We start from the raw sequence: 15,641 nt of genomic DNA on the forward strand, positions 1-15,641 counted from the left end.
TTCTGTACACTGTTGAGATAATGTACTGAAATATACTGTAAATAAATATATAATTTGAAAAGAATTCTCTTCGTTATATATGTTATGACCCTTCAAATGTGTGATGTCCCAGAGGACTCCACTCCCATGTATACGGTGGGACCAGGGACTTAGGACTATACCCACTGGCATTATGTTGCTTCCTGGAAGGGATTCACAAAAAATGTGTTCAAGTTTGATTAGTGTTATGATTTGCTAGATGCAACATTCTACTAAAATGATTTCTTTAATAAATTGATATTTATGAAATTTAATTTCACTGAATGTGAATGTGGGGGTGTTATTTATGATACAGGTCTAAAATAGATCCACTTTAAATTTGTTATAATGGCAGCCCTGTGTAGAGAAGAACCCTCCTTTAAAATTGGAAAATAAGCAGTTAACCAATCATTAAGTGTTTACTGAACAATTCAACAAGACATTAAGAAACTACTTTGTTTTTCATTTAAAGGAGTGTGTTGGTAGTGGAGATGTATCCCTAAATATGCCCCTTCTGATTCAAGGTAGACATCATCTCTCCAGAATATCATTGGAGAAAATTGTAATATTTGATCTTAAATGGGAGTAATGCTTATTAAAATTGGTTGTGTTTACTTGTGAATATAATGGTTTCTACTGTTAGATTTTCATTTATTTCTCTTTTTTAGCTGATTTTTACTGTTCAGTTCAGGCCTCAGGACAATTATATAACATTTAGGGAAGAATATGCAACCCAGTATCCCAGCACTGGAGGCCAAGATGGAGAAGATCTCCACAGCCACCATGTATTTCCCTTTGGTGCTCAGATAAGTTGGTACAAAAGACATCCACACACTGCAAAACACCAACATGCTGAAAGTGATAAATTTGGCTTCATTAAATGTGTCTGGCAATTTCCGAGCAAAGAAAGCCACAATGAAGCTGACAAGAGCCAAAAATCCCATGTAACCAAGAACATAGTAGAGCATATTGGCTGATCCTTCATTGCATTCCACTACGATTTCTTCAGGCAGAGAGTGCATGTCCAAATCTGGGAATGGAGGGTCTGTACATAACCAGACCATGCAAATGCTTGCTTGGATAAAAGAACAACAGAAGATTACAGAGTTTGAAACCCTTTTCCCCACCCATTTCCTCATCTTGGACCCTGGCTTAGTGGCTATGAAAGCCAGAACCACAGTGAGGGTTTTTGCCAAGACCGAAGAAACAGCCACTGAGAAGATGATACCAAAAGCAGTTTGTCGCAAATGACAAGTCAGAAACTGGGGCCGGCCAATGAATAGCAAGGAGCAGAGGAAGCAGAGCAGGAGGGAGATGAGCAGAGCATAGCTGAGGTTCCGGTTGTTGGCTTTGACAATGGGAGTGTTCCGGTGCTTGATGAAGATTCCAAGAACTAAAGCTGTTGCTGCAGAAAGAGCCAGAGCCAAAACAGTCATACTGATTCCCAAAGGTTCATCATAAGACAGGAAGTTTTGACCCTTCAGAAGGCACTGGTTTCTCTCCTTGTTGGCATACCCATCTTCTGGACAGTGGAAGCAATCATTCATATCTTTTTAAAATAAAATAAAATTATTTCAGTCTCTGAGATATACAGTCTACATTACTGCAGTCCACTGAGAGTTACTTCATTCTTTAAAGATTATGCATGTTCTTGCATATCACCATATTGTTCAACTATGCTTTTGTTCTACTGTGGTTAGCAATGTGGTTAGTATTGTTCATGTGTGCTTGTGTGTAATTTGTAGGTTCTTCCTTCAAAGAAACACATTCAGGGATATGGATGGAGTAGAATCATATAGGAATATCATGTGTAATCATCCTTATCTTTATAACAAATAAAAACACTGTAGTCTCTCAGAGATGGACAGTACTGTGATAGGTCTGAGATACAGCATTTTTAACATTTGGTATACATCTCACATGCTTGCACATGACTATACTGGAAATATTAATGATCCACATTCTTGCACATCAACATAGGACTTTACAGTTCTGTGGCTTTTGTTTCACTGTGGCTAGCATGAGTGCAAATGTAAGTTGCAAATGGCAAAAATTTGTTTCACATAACTGTTTATGTATGCTTATTTGTAATTTTGTAGGTTCTCTCTTGAAAAACAGGGATGTAAAAGGAATTCAGTCATGCATGAATTTCATGTGTTCTTTAGCATAATTTTAAATCTCGTATAAGTAAAGTGCTTTCTTCTTTCCCTCAGCTAATACTCAATACTGGGAAATTTCCTCGGACATATCTTCCTTAGTAAAACAACTGTATATTATCTCTGATGACAGTATACAGAATTGCTCTTAGTATGCTTTACAGTATGATGTTCCCTACCTCTCTCATTTGAAATCTTCCCTTCTGGACATGGAGCACAATCATAGCAACAAAATGGCTCCCCTTCCTTCCTTTTTCTGCTGGAGCCTGGGTAGCAGGGGTCATTACACAAGGCAAGAGGCACAGCCTAGTCATGAAAAAGGAAGATACAACTTTGTTACAATCTCTTGTCATCAAGAACTTATTGAAGTCAACAAAGATCATCTTACACCTAAGAGAAGATTTTTCACACTGGTAATACAAGACCTGATTTGAAGGGGGAGGGGTCGGCTTCATTTTGGTATTCTATCTTTTCTGGTAGGGATAGTGACGGATGAATTGCTACAGAATAGGGTTCATGGTTTCAGTCATTCAGGAATCTTTGCCCTTACTTTGAATTAGGGATGAGATCCATTGATTGGTGCTGCTTTGAAAGCATTCCGTCCATTTTGAATTATTATTATTATTATTATTATTATTATTATTATTATTATTATTATTATTATTATTATTATTATTATTATTATTATTATTATCCCGCCCTTTTTCCAAAACTGGGACTCAAGATGGCTTCCAGATAAGATAGATACATATAGTTACAAATGTACAAAACTACCTTAAAAATCAGACTATTTGCAATATTAAAACCATTTAAACATACAGTTAAAATGAATCATAGTTCAACAGTAAAAAACCAACACATGATCAATAAATGATCAATATTGTGAAATGAATTATCAATATTTTGAAAGGAAAGTAGCTTTGCCTCCTCCTCCTCTGCTATTATAAACTATTATAGGCTTGGCTTGCTTCCTCCCCACTTGGACCTTGGATTATTCGAGTAGAGGGGGGGGAGAGAGAGAGAGTTGTACTGCTGTGTGGTGCTGTGAGTAAAATCAACACAAGAACAATATATTTGAGGGAATATTTGAAGGGGAAATATCCAGTATCTAGGGAAAGCCATTGAAGTTCAGAGCAAATGGGATCACTCTGCAAAGATGGAGAATATGCAGACCATGCAGGGAAAAACAGTGCTAAATCTGAATTCAGGTGAATTCTCACTCACCTGTACTCCGAATAGGCTGTGTTTTCCCTCATTTACCCCTAATTCTTTCCTGCATTGAACAGGGGGTTGGACTCGATGGCCTTATAGGCCCCTTCCAACTCTACTATTCTACAATTCTAAGGTGTGCTTTTTTTGTCTTCAGTCATCTGAGCTTTGTAGTGTTGTAATGTCAGCTTGTGTACTGTTTAATCCTTGATGGGCTGGGATCACTTTTGGGAAGAGAAACTCGAATAACAAAAATGATACTCATGCAACAACAGAGAGAATGGTCAGGAATGTCTTGTTCTTTATTAAAAAATGAACATTTGAAAACATTTGAAATTACTCCCACCCATTAAAGTGCTACTTTTGGTTTTAAATTCAAAGTGGGTGAATATTCAAGAACTGCTGAAGGTTGCTGAGCTCCATCATGTTCCAAATGTCAAATGGTGCCACCTGCATAAAGGCCTTTATTTTTGTTGGGTATTTTGTGTGTGTGTATATATATATATATATATATACACACACACAAGAAACATCACCTGTCATGATTGTACCTATGCAGAATTAATTCCCAATGAAGTTTGTGTCCTCTGGCTGCCACCCTCCATCTCTTTCCTTTGTCTAGGGCAGGAAGGGTGGAACCTCAGACTTGTGCTGAATGCAGCCCTCCAGGCATTTCTATCAGGGCCTCAAGACTCTCCCCATACCATATCTCCTCCTCGGCTACCTCCACTATTCCCAGGCCACACCACAAATTACAATTTCCACCTTCCTTAAGTGTTTTTACCTGGATGGAATGTCTCCTTGAACTCTGATAGTACCTCATGGTTGCTTGGATTGAGGACAGAGAGGGGTATGCGAGTGTGAGAAGAAACTAGCATACTGTACAACACTTGAACCTGGCTGGGACATATGTTAGTTTGCTGCTCAATTTCAATGAATACAGTTTATTTTATTTTATTTATTTATCGTTTGATCTATATCCCGCCTTTCCTCCCAGTAGGGGCCCAGGGCGGCAGTTGTTTTTATGACTTCACTCCTGATCCCTAACTTAAATGGGAATACTGCAATAAGCTGTGTCTTCCCCACTAAAATAAAATAAAAATGTCAAAATCAAACGTTCTCTCCCAATTCAACTGAATATGGTATTTACACAATGGAAGTTCTTCATTTTGTTGCCCAGAAAACTGTGAATATGCAAAGATGGGCTGCCCTTTGGATGCCCCTACCCATCCCTCATGCCAGCTTTCCTCCTTAACCATCCATTGCAATGTTGGTTTCAGGAAATGTGTATGGTGAAACAGGGGGACAGCATCAGGAGACACTGGGCAACTAGGGGATCATCTGAATAGGGCCAGAAAGACCAAGTCCATTCCAAATCAGGTAGGGAGGGATTATGTCCATTCTTAACATACAACCATAAATATAATACTTAATGCTGCAGACTAGCATTAATTAGGCTGGGAGGACTGTGATGACCCTGTATTTATAATACTGTAAATATGGTAAGTGCGGGTTTATTAGAGTATATATGGTTAGTAGACTGAGTGAGAGGGGGGAGTACATGGGCTGGAATGCTGGAGAATGTTGTATTATGATTGGCTGAGTGTTTGAGTGTCTGAAGGTATAAATGAGAGGATGTCAGTTGTGGAGGGAGTTCTGTTGGTGGGAGTTCTGAGGGAGATTGGAGTTGGTTTTGTGGGTTGGATTGGATTAGGCTGGTAGTGAGGCAGGTTGTTGATGACTAGAAACAAAGAGAAATGCATCTGATGAAACCATACGCTTGTTAACTATACCTTTAAGTAATCTTGTTATTCCTGTGTATATAAATAAATATTCCTTGGTTTACCTAACGCCTGATCCTTGGCTGGGTTTACACAGACCAGAAGGGTGGACATATACCAAGGTGGGGAAACAGTATCAATGGTGGCAGCAGTGAAGAGATAGTGTAACATCATCAAGTATCCAGATCAACCCAGGGCTGTATTCTTTATAGGCACAAAGATACAGGGAGGTTGTGGCCTGCAAGTGCACCAAGACACAAAGTAGCAATAAGCCAGGAGGAGACTAAGGCACAGTCTCAAGGCAATATTGTTTTACAGGAAGGTCTGGTGGTGCTGCCTAGCCATGGGATCTTGAGAGATCTTTGCTAGAGCCAGTGAGAGAACTGTTTAAAGACCAGGACCCTGAAGTGGGACTGTGACAGGTGGAGACCACAGGTGGGATCCTAGCAGGTGGTGCCTGAGGTGGGATCCTGACAGGAAGGGTCCTGACAAGGACCACCCATTTAATTGTGTGTCCTAGGAGCACAATCCTGGTCCTACCTGTTTAAATTGGCTGTGCCATGAAATGGTTCCTTTATTAATGAAGAACTGTTTGCCCAGCGGCGACTGAGGGTCCATTCTCCCTACGTTCACTTTTAGGAAGGACTGGTTTGAGAAAGTTACCCAATTGATAATATCAAATCCAGCTAACAATCCACCCTTCTCATCAAAAGAGACCTTGTCTCCAGCACTGTTGTTAAATGAGACACTCCTCAAAAAAGGATAAAGCTGGAATGAAAGAAGTTTAAATTAGATTTTACAAAAGGGGTGGAAAGAGACAACAGTATGTGGCTTCTGAAGGCATTAGTTATTTCCTTCACTTCACCCTTAAGAGGCAACATCAGTTACAGGTACGAACCGGTTCTGCATGTATCACAAATTATGCTGCAAACCAAGGTGATTTGGGGAAGGTTCTCACATTTCTAAGTCAAACTGTGCTATTAACACAGCATCTCAAGTCAGATCAGGGACTCCCTAGCGAGTCACCACCAACCTCAGGACACGTGAATACTAATCAGAGTGCTTTAGCCATGATTGGGAATGGAGGAAGAACACCACAATAGTTCTGCTGGATCAGACTAAACAAATCTCCATTTCATTCTTCATCCTGCAGTTGTTAGTGTTCAGAACACAGATTTTGTGGAGCTATGTCCTGCTTGTGGGCTTCTTATAGGCATCTGTTTAGGCTAGTGTGAGAGTCAGATACTGAACAAGATGGAACTTTGATCTAATCATGCAAGGCTATTCCAATGTACTCATGTGGAATTTTACTGGGCAAGTCAGCCCAAGTTTATCCCACTGTAGGTATGAAACAAATAGGGAAGTAAACACAGAAAGGACAGCAGGGGCAAGCATACTGACTCCTCACCCTTCCCCAATGATTATATATTTTCAGTGTAGGAGATTACCTTGAAATGTTGTGACTTAGAAGCCTCCAGATGATCTCCACCCACCATTGTTCCATGTCTCTTTCTGGATGAATAAAGAGCATGCAAAGCGTGTGCCACAACATAGACAGTATTATAGATGCTGTAGCTTTGACTTGTCATACTCATTTCAAAGAAAGGTCCAGGAAGGCTCTCTAACTTCTCCTTTCCATTGCAACTTTCACTGGTCTCCTCACCGATATCAGCACCTGGAAATAAGCAGCTGAATGCTTGTTCCCAGAAGATCCTGATAAAGCCATCACTATCAGAGTCATGTCTCCGAAGGAAATTCTGGAACCCCTGCACCTCATTGGAGTGAACCTCAAAGGATAAGGTGCCATGGAAGACCTGAATGTCCAGTTTTTTAAGGAATGGGTGGACTGAAAAATCCCAGTGAGCTGTCATTATCCACACCTTGTTAATAGGCAACATGTTCTCAACACCCAGGTTCAGGACCACCTGTAAATCTAGTATCATATGAGTGTCAGCGCTTACGATGCATACATTGACACTTGTCTTGCTTAGCAATGTTGTCATATTTATAAACATGTCGTGGAAGTTAAGAACACCTAAAATGTTGCTCTGGATTGGCATTCTTTCAGTGAAGCCTGTACAGATACCATTCTGAGCAAACATGTGTTTCATCATCTGGACAAACTTTTCTCCTTTATCATCATCCATGGCCATGATCCCAACCCACTTCCACTGAAAATGAAGAAGCACCTTGACAATTCCAGTGTACTGATGTTCTTCATTGGGGACCATGCGATATAGGGGGAAATGATGAGTTACATCATTCACTGCTGGAGCATATATGCAGTAGGTAACCTAATCAAGAAAAAAAATGTTTTCCTGTGGAAAATATGTAATTCACTTTTGCTTAATTATAATATTGATTCTGTCCAAGGGTATATTAGTGGGCTTTCTCCCCATTTTCACTTTACAAGCATCCAGTGACCAAGAACAGACTGAGAGCAGAAGTTTGCTGAAGAAAACCCAGTGAGTTTCACGTCTGCAGTGAATCTGGATCTTTTGGTTTTTTCACCTTCAACACACTCATCACAATATCATATTGCACTGCATTCTGAAATACCGATAAAAGTAAAATCCAGACCGATAAATTTAGGAAGAGCAAACCTCATGTTTTATCATGGGAAGAATGTGAAGCAGTGACTAGGAGATGTTGCGGGGTATGATTTGGAGGGAAATTTGGTTCAGCTCACCCCTTAATTCACACTTCCTGAAATACAACTATCCTTTAAAATTAATACTTCTCAGAATTTTGGAATGCAATTCCCCTACCAAAATGTGTACCAAAAGCACGTATTAGGGAAAGTGTGCATGAAAATGCATATATTGGGTAAAACAACATACAAAAATGCAATATACTAGAGGGAATTGTTTGCAAAAATGTTAATATTAGGCAAAGTTATATACAGAAATATGTACGTTAGGAGGAATTTGCACTAAAATGGCTACACATTTTCACTATCACTGCATATGCAGTTTTGTACACTCTACTTGGCTAGAGAACTGCATTGCAAAATTTGAAGAAATGCAAATTTCAAAGGACGGCTGAACTTTAGTTAACATATTGTTAGGAAAGTGCAAATTTAGTAAGTTCACCTCTTGGATTTCTTCCCCATCTCTACTCATAAGGTTGAACTCTGCCCATTCCAGCTTACAGAATGCTGTATCCCACAATGGATCTGGCAAAACTTACTATCAAATGACAGAAGTTACTGAGGGATGGAAAGGCAGTGGGCACTATAACCATATATACATATATACATGAATCTACACTAGTCTGGAGATGTATACCCCTGCCATCATCATTAATCTGCTATCCCTTAGATAACTTACATTTAGGTTTCAAATATTTAAACATCTGGTGGGGAAATGGATGCTACTAATCACATTAACTCACATTAACATGTTGGAAGGCATCTCCATAGGAACATGGGAAGCTACCTTATACTGAGTTAGACCACTGGTCCATCTAGTTCAGTGTTGTCTACAGTGACTGGAAGTGGCCCAGGGTTTCAGGCAGGGGGCATTCCAAGTCCCACTTGGAGATACCAGAGATAGAAATGGAGACCTTCTACTTGTAAACAAATGTTCTACCACTGAGCTATGCCCCTTTCCCAAACTCCCCCATGTGCAAACTCCCCCTCACACAAACTAGGGATAAAATAAGGACAATACTTTTCCAAGGATAGAGACCATAATGTACTTATTGCTTCTGGTAAATAGAAAAAAAGTTGAAATACCTGTGGTATCTTGTAGAGGTCTAAGATAGTGGCTATGTGGAGGGACGTTTCCGAATCAAGGCCCCCAATGACAGCGACCAGATTCATTTGCATGTCACAATTGTAGTTAAGAACAGTCCTCTTCTGATTAAAGAGAAGATTTAAAGTGTTCTGATACGTTACCTGTGCATCAAAGTGACTGTCATAGACATGGAACCCCAAGGTGATGTTGGGTAAGATCTTGTGGTTCTCATTTATCTCTTTCACAGCAAATGCCAATGACAGGACATGCTGGTATTTTTTCACCATCACACTAAGGTAAAAGATACATAATGTGTAAGAAGTGATGGTCTACATCATGAACTCCTTTTCACTTTGTCCTGCTTCTGCAGGAAAGTCTTCTTCAGAGTCTCCTGTACTGTATATCATATCAAATGTCACAGCAATTCATATTAATTATGTTTGGGGATCATAAGGGAAAATGTGGTTATGGCATTTTGAGGTATTATTTGCCTGTAACATATAATGCCAACATCTTTCTTCTCTTAGAGCAGCCACAACAGAACAGATGTGTGGCCTTTATATTAAAGGTGTGAATACATGTTATGTATTATATGTGCATTTTGAGTACAGATGGGGAAAATTCGTTTGGTTCACATTTTAATGTGATTCAACCTAAATTACACTGCCTGAATGAACACAGAAACCAAAATGTGCCTATTCTTCAAAATTGTCACTTCTCCAAATGTTGTGGAGCAGTTCTCCAGCCAAAAATGTATATATAGGAAAATATATTAAGGGAAAGTGTGCACCAAAATGCTTGTATTGGTGAAAATAATGTACAAATAATAATGAAAATGGCTTACAAAACGTGTACATTAGAAGAAATGGACACAAAAGTGTGTATGAATTTTCAGGCAGTTGTTTTTTAAAAAAATATCACGATGCAGAAATGTGATGAACTTAATTTGTGGTTGGAATAATGAGAAATTAAGAGATAATAATACTGACAGATTCATCTGTCCCTTATAAGCTCTAGTTGTCCCAATTGTGCCATGTTTCTTTAGGATAGCCTAGTTGGATCAGAACTAGTTACATATAGCCTAGCATTCTTACTACCAAACATGCAGATGTGTCTGCTCTGTTACAATAAAGACACAGAGGTGATGGCCTTCTTGGCAGATTATCCCCAGTACACCTTGTGGAGCTGATTTGTACATGGATTCTGCTCAATTTAATTACCATAGTAAATCAATATTTTTGATTTTAGAAGCCATCTAACCCAGTAGCCACCAAGACATCTTGCAGCCTTGTACCAATGCTACCAAGAAGTTCTCCCCAGTACAAGTCTAAAAATCTAATTACTGCACCTTAAGAAGTCCTTATACCAAGTCAGACAATTGGTCCATCTAGCAAAGTATTAATAAAATTGACTAGCAGTGTCTCTCCAGGATTTTTGAAACAGTCTTTCCCAGACCTACCTGGAGATGTCAGACATTGAACCTGGAACCGTTTGCATGCAAAGCATGTGAATTTCCCTTACCCTAGTGAGTGCTCAGATCCTGTCTGATAGCACATATAAAAAAAGATAGAGATAAGATCGGGCAAGGTCATAGAGCAGAGAACTGAAGATGAAATTGCATGGTACTTTTAAATCCTGGAGGTACTGATAATGAGAGAAATTGTTGAAACAAAACTAACAAGCAAACTACAAGTGCATTTTCTCCAACAAGTGTGGACACCATTCTCTCCCATGGATAAATGTAAGTGGTATATTTTCTATATAAACCATTGTTTCTACAATATGTTCAAAGAATCTTTCCTTGGAGGGTAAAACAGTTACTGTATATAGCCTCCAGGATTAGAGATAGATTATTTAATAGCTAACTATATGGTGTAGAAAACAGTATATGATTTCCTTACAAAGGTGCGGTGTCATATTTTGGTATGGGGTGTGTGTTGAAGTCTGCACCTTCAGAAAAGGAAAAGATCTGAGAGGTGATCCCACCAATGATGAGGTCCCCTGGCTGATAATATTGATATTGCACCTGTAGGGGTTCATTCATGGTACACATAACAGAATTCATCTTACAATCAGTTTGAGGCAGTAGCAGTAACACCAAGAGTCTCAAAGACAAGAAGTACCCTCTCATCCAGGAGGCAAAATGATCTTTCCTAGACAAAGAATCCCTCATTCCTATCCATTCATTATCATCTAGCATCAATCTGTTTACCACATCCTCATCTTAATGGCTTTGGAGCCTGCTGCCCTCATCATAAAAAAGGGGTTAATGCCCCACTCAAAGGGTGACACAGCACTGTGTATACCTCATCCCTTTTGTGACTACTTCAGGGCTATTTTATATTAGCACTGCGAACTGTACTGTGACAGTAAGGAGACTGAATAATTGTGACCTTAGATAATTATACAGGGTGAGCAATCATAGTCCCCAAGGTATTGTGTCCAGTAAGGCATCAGGTGTAGCAAAGCTGTGAAGTTAATATGGGTATGATCCAGCCAAAGTTCAGCATGCTTACGCTCCAATTCTATTCTCATTTACCTGCAAGTAAGCCCATTGAACTCAATGGGACTTACTTCTGGGTAGACATGTGTATGATTATACTGTTCAATTAATCCATGATGATTTTAGAGTTGTGCCATTTGGGGGAGGGTAAGTTTTGATTATCAGTGTAAAATAAACCATTTGGGGTTTATTTTCATGCATTAGCTGGCAACCTAGTTTTATGACAGGCCACAGTATGGACCAAGTCTAATGCAAACAAAAAGATGCCAAGTGGGCCAGATTTAGGAGTCACGAGCTCCATTTGGACATATGTTGTTATTATCGTTGTTATTGTTGTTGCTGTTAGAATTAGAATTTATTACCCGCCCTTCACCCAGAGGTACCACGATGGGTTACAACAATTTTAAAACATATAATTAAAACAGTTAAAAACAATCTAAACAACATTCTTGCACCCGTGTTGGCAAACACTTGAGAGGAGAAATTAGCCACATCCATCTAATCTTTGAGCAAAGAGCATGTCTGATGGAGCCTTCGTGCATTCAGCTGTGTGAGCGAAGATCAAGAATCTGTATCCTCCTCATGGCCTAGTATTCTGACCATGCAGGGTTCTGGGTGGTGTGGAAGCCTTCAAAAAGGCTCTGTCACTACAGAAAGTTAGATCTCCACACAAAAGCTAGGGGCAGGGCTATGGATGAGCTGGAGGTTTTAGTCAATTAATTAGGGAAAATGGAACTAAGGCAGGTGATGTGTCCAAAGATGGGCTCAATCTCAGATTGCAAGACAAGGCAGGGCAAAGTTTTCACAGGAAGTAAGGAACTGGAAACTAGCTGCAAGAAGTCCTGGGTTGAGACACTCATTCCTACATTGCAGTCTGCAAAATCCCATACCTTCCACTCTTTCACATAATATTTTGATCAGTGTTTTTGATCTATTACTGCTTTAGAACCACTGTATGTGAATAAAAATAAGAACATAAGAACATAAGAAGAGCCTGCTGGATCAGGCCAGTGGCCCATCTAGTCCAGCATCCTGTTTTCACAGTGGCTAACCAGGTGCCTGGGGGAAGCCCGCAAGCAGGACCTGAGTGCAAGAACACTCTCCCCTCCTGAGGCTTCCGGCAACTGGTTTCCAGAAGCATGCTGCCTCTGACTAGGGTGGCACAGCACAGCCATTATGGCTAGTAGCCATTTATAGCCCTGTCCTCCATGAATTTGTCTAATCTTCTTTGAAAGGCATCCAAGCTGGTGGCCATTACTGCGTCTTGTGGGAGCAAATTCCATAGTTTAACTATGCACTGAGTAAAGAAGTACTTCCTTTTGTCTGTCCTGAATCTTCCAACATTCAGCTTCTTTGAATGTCCACGAGTTCTAGTATTATGAGAGAGGGAGAAAAACTTTTCTCTATCCACTTTCTCAATGCCATGCATAATTTTATACACTTCTATCATGTCTCCTCTGACCTGCCTTTTCTCTAAACTAAAAAGCCCCAAATGCTGCAACCTTTCCTCATAAGGGAGTCGCTCCATCCCCTTGATCATTCTGGTTGCCTGTGACGCCCTTCCCTGGCTCTCCCTGTCAGGTTCCTACCTGCTCGGGGCTACTGCCTTTCACTAGGCACCATCAGGGACTCCACCAGTCCGGACTGTCCTTTTTTATGGTTTCTCTCTCCGCTCTAGCACAGATCTCAATAGATCCCCCTGCTAGGCAGCACCACCAGTCACGTTGACATTTTCATCATGCTGTCCACTATAACCCCGAGGTGTCTCTCCTGGTCGGTCACTGCCAGTTCAGACTCCATGAGCATATATGTGAAATTAAGATTTTTTGCTCCAATATGCATAATTTTACACTTGTTTATATTGAATTACATTTGCCATGTTCCCGCCCATTCATTCAGTTTGAAGAGGTCTTTTTGGAGCTCTTCGCAATCCTTTTTTGTTTTAACTACCTTGAACAATTTAGTATCGTCAGCAAACTTGGCCACTTCACTGTTCACTCCTAATTCTAGGTCATTAATGAACAAGTTGAAAAGTACAGATCCCAATACCGATCCTTGAGGGACTCCACTTTCTACAGCCCTCCATTGGGAGAACTGCCCATTTATTCCTACTCTCTGCTTTCTGCTTCTTAACCAATTCCTTATCCACAAGAGGACCTCTCCTCTTATTCCATGACTGCTAAGCTTCCTCAGAAGTCTTTGGTGAGGTACCTTGTCAAACGCTTTTTGAAAGTCTAAGTACACTATATCCACTGGATCACCTCTATCTATATGCTTGTTGACACTCTCAAAGAATTCTAATGGGTTACTGAGACAGGACTTTTCCTTGCAGAAGCCATGCTGGCTCTGCTTCAGCAAGGCTTGTTCTTCTATGTGCTTAGGCAATCTAGCTTTAATAATACTTTCTACCAGTTTTCCAGGGACAGAAGTTAAACTAACTGGCCTGTAATTTCCGGGACCCCCTCTGGATCCCTTTTTGAAGATTGGCGCTACATTTGCCACTTTCCAGTCCTCAGGTATGGAGGAGGACCCGAGGGACAAGTTACATATTTTAGTTAGCAGATCAGCAATTTCACATTTGAGTTCTTTGAGAACTCTCGGGTGGATGCCATCCGGGCCTGGTGATTTGTCAGTTCTTATATTGTCTATTAAGCCTAGAACTTCCTCTCTCATTACCACTGTTTGTCTCAGTTCCTCAGAATCCCTTCCTGCAAATGTTAGTTCAGGTTCAGGGATCTGCCCTATATCTTCCACTGTGAAGAAAGATGCAAAAAAGTCATTTAGCTTCTCTGCAATCTCCTTATCATTCTTTAGTACACCTTTGACTCCCTTATCATCCAAGGGTCCAATCGCCTCCCTAGATGGTCTCCTGCTTTGAATGTATTTATAGAATTTTTTGTTGTTGGTTTTTATGTTCTTACCAATGTGCTCCTCAAATTCTTTTTTAGCATCCCTTATTGTCTTCTTGCATTTCTTTTGCCAGAGTTTGTGTTCCTTTTTATTTTCTTCATTTGGACAAGACTTCCATTTTCTGAAGGAAGACTTTTTGCCTCTGAGAGCTTCCTTGACTTTGCTTGTTAACCATGCTGGCATCCTCTTGGCCCTGGTGGTACCTTTTCTGATCTGTGGTATGCACTCCAGTTGAGCTTCTAATATAGTGTTTTTAAACAACTTCCAAGCATTTTCGAGTGATCTGACACTCTGGCCTTTGTTTTTCAGCTTTCTTTTTACCAATCCCCTCATTTTTGTGAAGTTTCCTCTTTTGAAGTCAAATGTGACCGTGTTGGATTTTCTTGGCAATTGGCCATTTGCATGTATGTTTAATTTAATAGCACTGTGGTCACTGCTCCCAATCGGTTCAACAACACTTACATCTCACACCAGGTCCCGGTCCCCACTGAGGATTAAGTCCAGGATTGCCATCCCTTTGGCATGACCAACTGGTCTAGGGAATAGTCATTTAGAATATCTAGAAATTTTGCTTCTTTGTCATGACTGGAACACATATACGGCCAGTCTATATCCGGGTAGTTGAAGTCACCCATTACTACCACATTTCCTATACATATTGGAATGCAGGGGAATAGTGGCATTGCTATATATTTTTACTTCCCAGGATCTGATTCATCTGATGCTATTTTCTCAGAGCCATTTAGGAAGTATGGCCCCCCAAGCTCACCAAGAATTGTGGGGCTAGAGGTCTGAAGAGGACATATGCAAACAGGGCAAGGCATTAAGTGTGGCGGAGGCTTGGTTGCCACAGAACATTAGTAGTACTTCTAAGGTGGCTGAGCATCATAAGAGTTGTACATTTCATGAAGCCCAGTCCACTATGGACCTTATGTCAAGACTGGAACTTTCTAGTCAAGATCTACTCTACCCTGAGCCCTCACATCCCCATTCAGCTAATTTTGAAACTCCCACCTTCCCTGATAGCAACCAAGAATCCCCCAAATCCCCCCTCCCGCTAGCCTCCATCCAACCCATTTCATTCTTCAGATTAATTATATGCCTTCAGGTTGTTGAGAAATAGTTAATGATTTTGTTAATTCAGTAAGAATTGTATTGCTGTTACTTCCTTATGTCCAGTGATGCCACAGGATGCCATAGATCTGCATCCCTTCTTGGGATGATTAGACCCAGACTAACACCTACTGAAATCATGTTACTCCCACTTTCATACTGATGACAATGTGCTCCAAATCCACAGATAACAGCTCCCCAAGGTTTCATATAG

The 15,641-nt window shown here is 40.3% G+C and overlaps 1 protein-coding gene across 1 annotated transcript; it reads right to left on the reverse strand.

Moving 5' to 3' along the window:
• Positions 1-665: 665 nt before the first annotated feature.
• LOC133366988 (vomeronasal type-2 receptor 26-like) lies at positions 666-9,188 on the reverse strand. The gene is made up of 5 exons (XM_061590551.1): positions 9,063-9,188; positions 6,613-7,458; positions 5,705-5,932; positions 2,354-2,480; positions 666-1,567 (listed from the first exon to the last, which is right to left on the reverse strand). The coding sequence occupies exons 1-5, from the start codon at positions 9,186-9,188 to the stop codon at positions 666-668; spliced, it is 2,229 nt and encodes a 742-aa protein (XP_061446535.1).
• Positions 9,189-15,641: the final 6,453 nt, after the last annotated feature.

The sequence above is a fragment of the Rhineura floridana genome, chromosome 11 (genome assembly GCF_030035675.1).
Source record: "Rhineura floridana isolate rRhiFlo1 chromosome 11, rRhiFlo1.hap2, whole genome shotgun sequence".
NCBI lineage: Eukaryota > Metazoa > Chordata > Lepidosauria > Squamata > Rhineuridae > Rhineura > Rhineura floridana.